We start from the raw sequence: 1,557 nt of genomic DNA, 5'->3' as shown, positions 1-1,557 counted from the left end.
TACAGTAGTTTGAACTACGAGCGAAAAATTTTGACTAAACCTGTTTATTTTGTTTTCTTAAACTAAAAACAATTAAGTGATAGTATCACATTTTAGCAGTCAAATATTTTAGTCTAAAATTAATACAAGTTTTAACAATTAGTTTATTAGAAAAAGAAAGTTAACATACAATTTTATTCAACTTCTAATCGTCATTATTAAAACAACAAAGAAAACCATTTTATAAAAAATACTGTCTAGACAGGCTAATCTTTTATACCTATACTTTAGTGAAAAACGACAGTTTTAGTGCTTGACTTAAACTTATTCTCTGCTCAGGGTCGATGACCAGCATCTTAATTATGACGTCATATAGGTCATTTTTATCGCGTTTCAACTTCTCCAACAAACCTTGTCTACACGCAAGTGTTTCTCTCAGGTGGTCCACTGCACCCTCATCTTCAGGTAAAGTTATTCTGTGCTCGTTATCCAATGAAAACAGCTGAACCTCTTGACTCCTCGTAAAAGGACCAACCAAAAGGTGGATCAAGGAAACTAGCTCGACCATCGAACCAACTGGAAAGAGACGTTTGTCGGTGACCATTTCAAAAACGGTGCAGCCGCTCGACCACACGTCGCTTCGGTATCCGATTTTCCGCCCCAAAATTACGTCTGGGGCTCTGTAGGCCAGAGAGGTGGTCTCCACGCATTCAAACTCCTTTTCACTGCAAACGGAGCCGAGATCGCACAGAGTGATTTCAGGTCTTCGGTACCAGCGCGGGTTCCTCATCTCGTTGTAGAACCTGTTCATTAGAATGTTTTTGGGTTTTATGTTTCCGTGCACCATTTTGTTTCGGTGGAGGAAACTGGCTGCTTCGATCAGCTGACGCGCCATGACGCGCACTTCATCTACATTGAACGGTGCTTTTTTGAAGTACATTGCATCGCAAAGTGTCGGTCCGTAAAGTGGAAACACTATGTAAGTTAAATTGGTATCTGAAAAAGTGTCAAACATTTTGATCAAGTTTTTACACTGTTTTTCTTTTTCAGACAATTTGTTTAAAACTTCAATCTCAAGTTTGGCACTTTCTTTGTTTTTTAGCGCTTTAACTGCCACGTAATCATCAGTTATGTCGTATAAGCACTTGTAGACGACACCGAAAGATCCTTCTCCGATTTTGCTTTCAACGTTGTACATACAATTGAGCTTTTCTCCTACTAGGTCCACTTGGCCACTTGGAGATTTTAAAGAACTTAAAGTTGAGTCCGAAGTCGACGAACTGCTGCTTTCGTAATCAGAAATACTCATTATTTTGGATATTTATAAAAATAACTTATCAGAGATTTTTCTCTGAAAATACACTTAGATTAACAATTAGATTTTAAATTAAATTTTTCAACTTTCACAAGCACCTGCTTATAGTTTTAATAAAAATTTTAAGTATATAGTTTAAAGAAGTATAACTTAAAAACTAAAATTTAATTAAGTTCTAAAATATTAAGTTTAAGTACAACATATTATTGTACTTTCAAAAAGTATCTAGATTTGCTCTAATACTTCCAATATAAACAATCAGT

At 35.6% G+C, this 1,557-nt stretch overlaps 1 protein-coding gene across 1 annotated transcript; it reads right to left on the bottom strand.

The window, feature by feature from the left end:
* Positions 1-259: 259 nt before the first annotated feature.
* LOC145836313 (dual specificity protein kinase CLK2-like) lies at positions 260-1,288 on the bottom strand. Its single transcript, XM_082944126.1, has one exon. It carries the CDS (start codon positions 1,286-1,288, stop codon positions 260-262), a length of 1,029 nt encoding a protein of 342 aa, XP_082800252.1.
* Positions 1,289-1,557: the final 269 nt, after the last annotated feature.

Source organism: Thalia democratica, chromosome 5 (assembly GCF_965202585.1).
Source record: "Thalia democratica chromosome 5, ktThaDemo2.hap1.1, whole genome shotgun sequence".
Taxonomy (NCBI): domain Eukaryota; kingdom Metazoa; phylum Chordata; class Thaliacea; order Salpida; family Salpidae; genus Thalia; species Thalia democratica.
The sequence above is the reverse complement of the archived record's forward strand: the minus strand, read 5'-3'. Positions and strand labels throughout refer to the sequence as shown.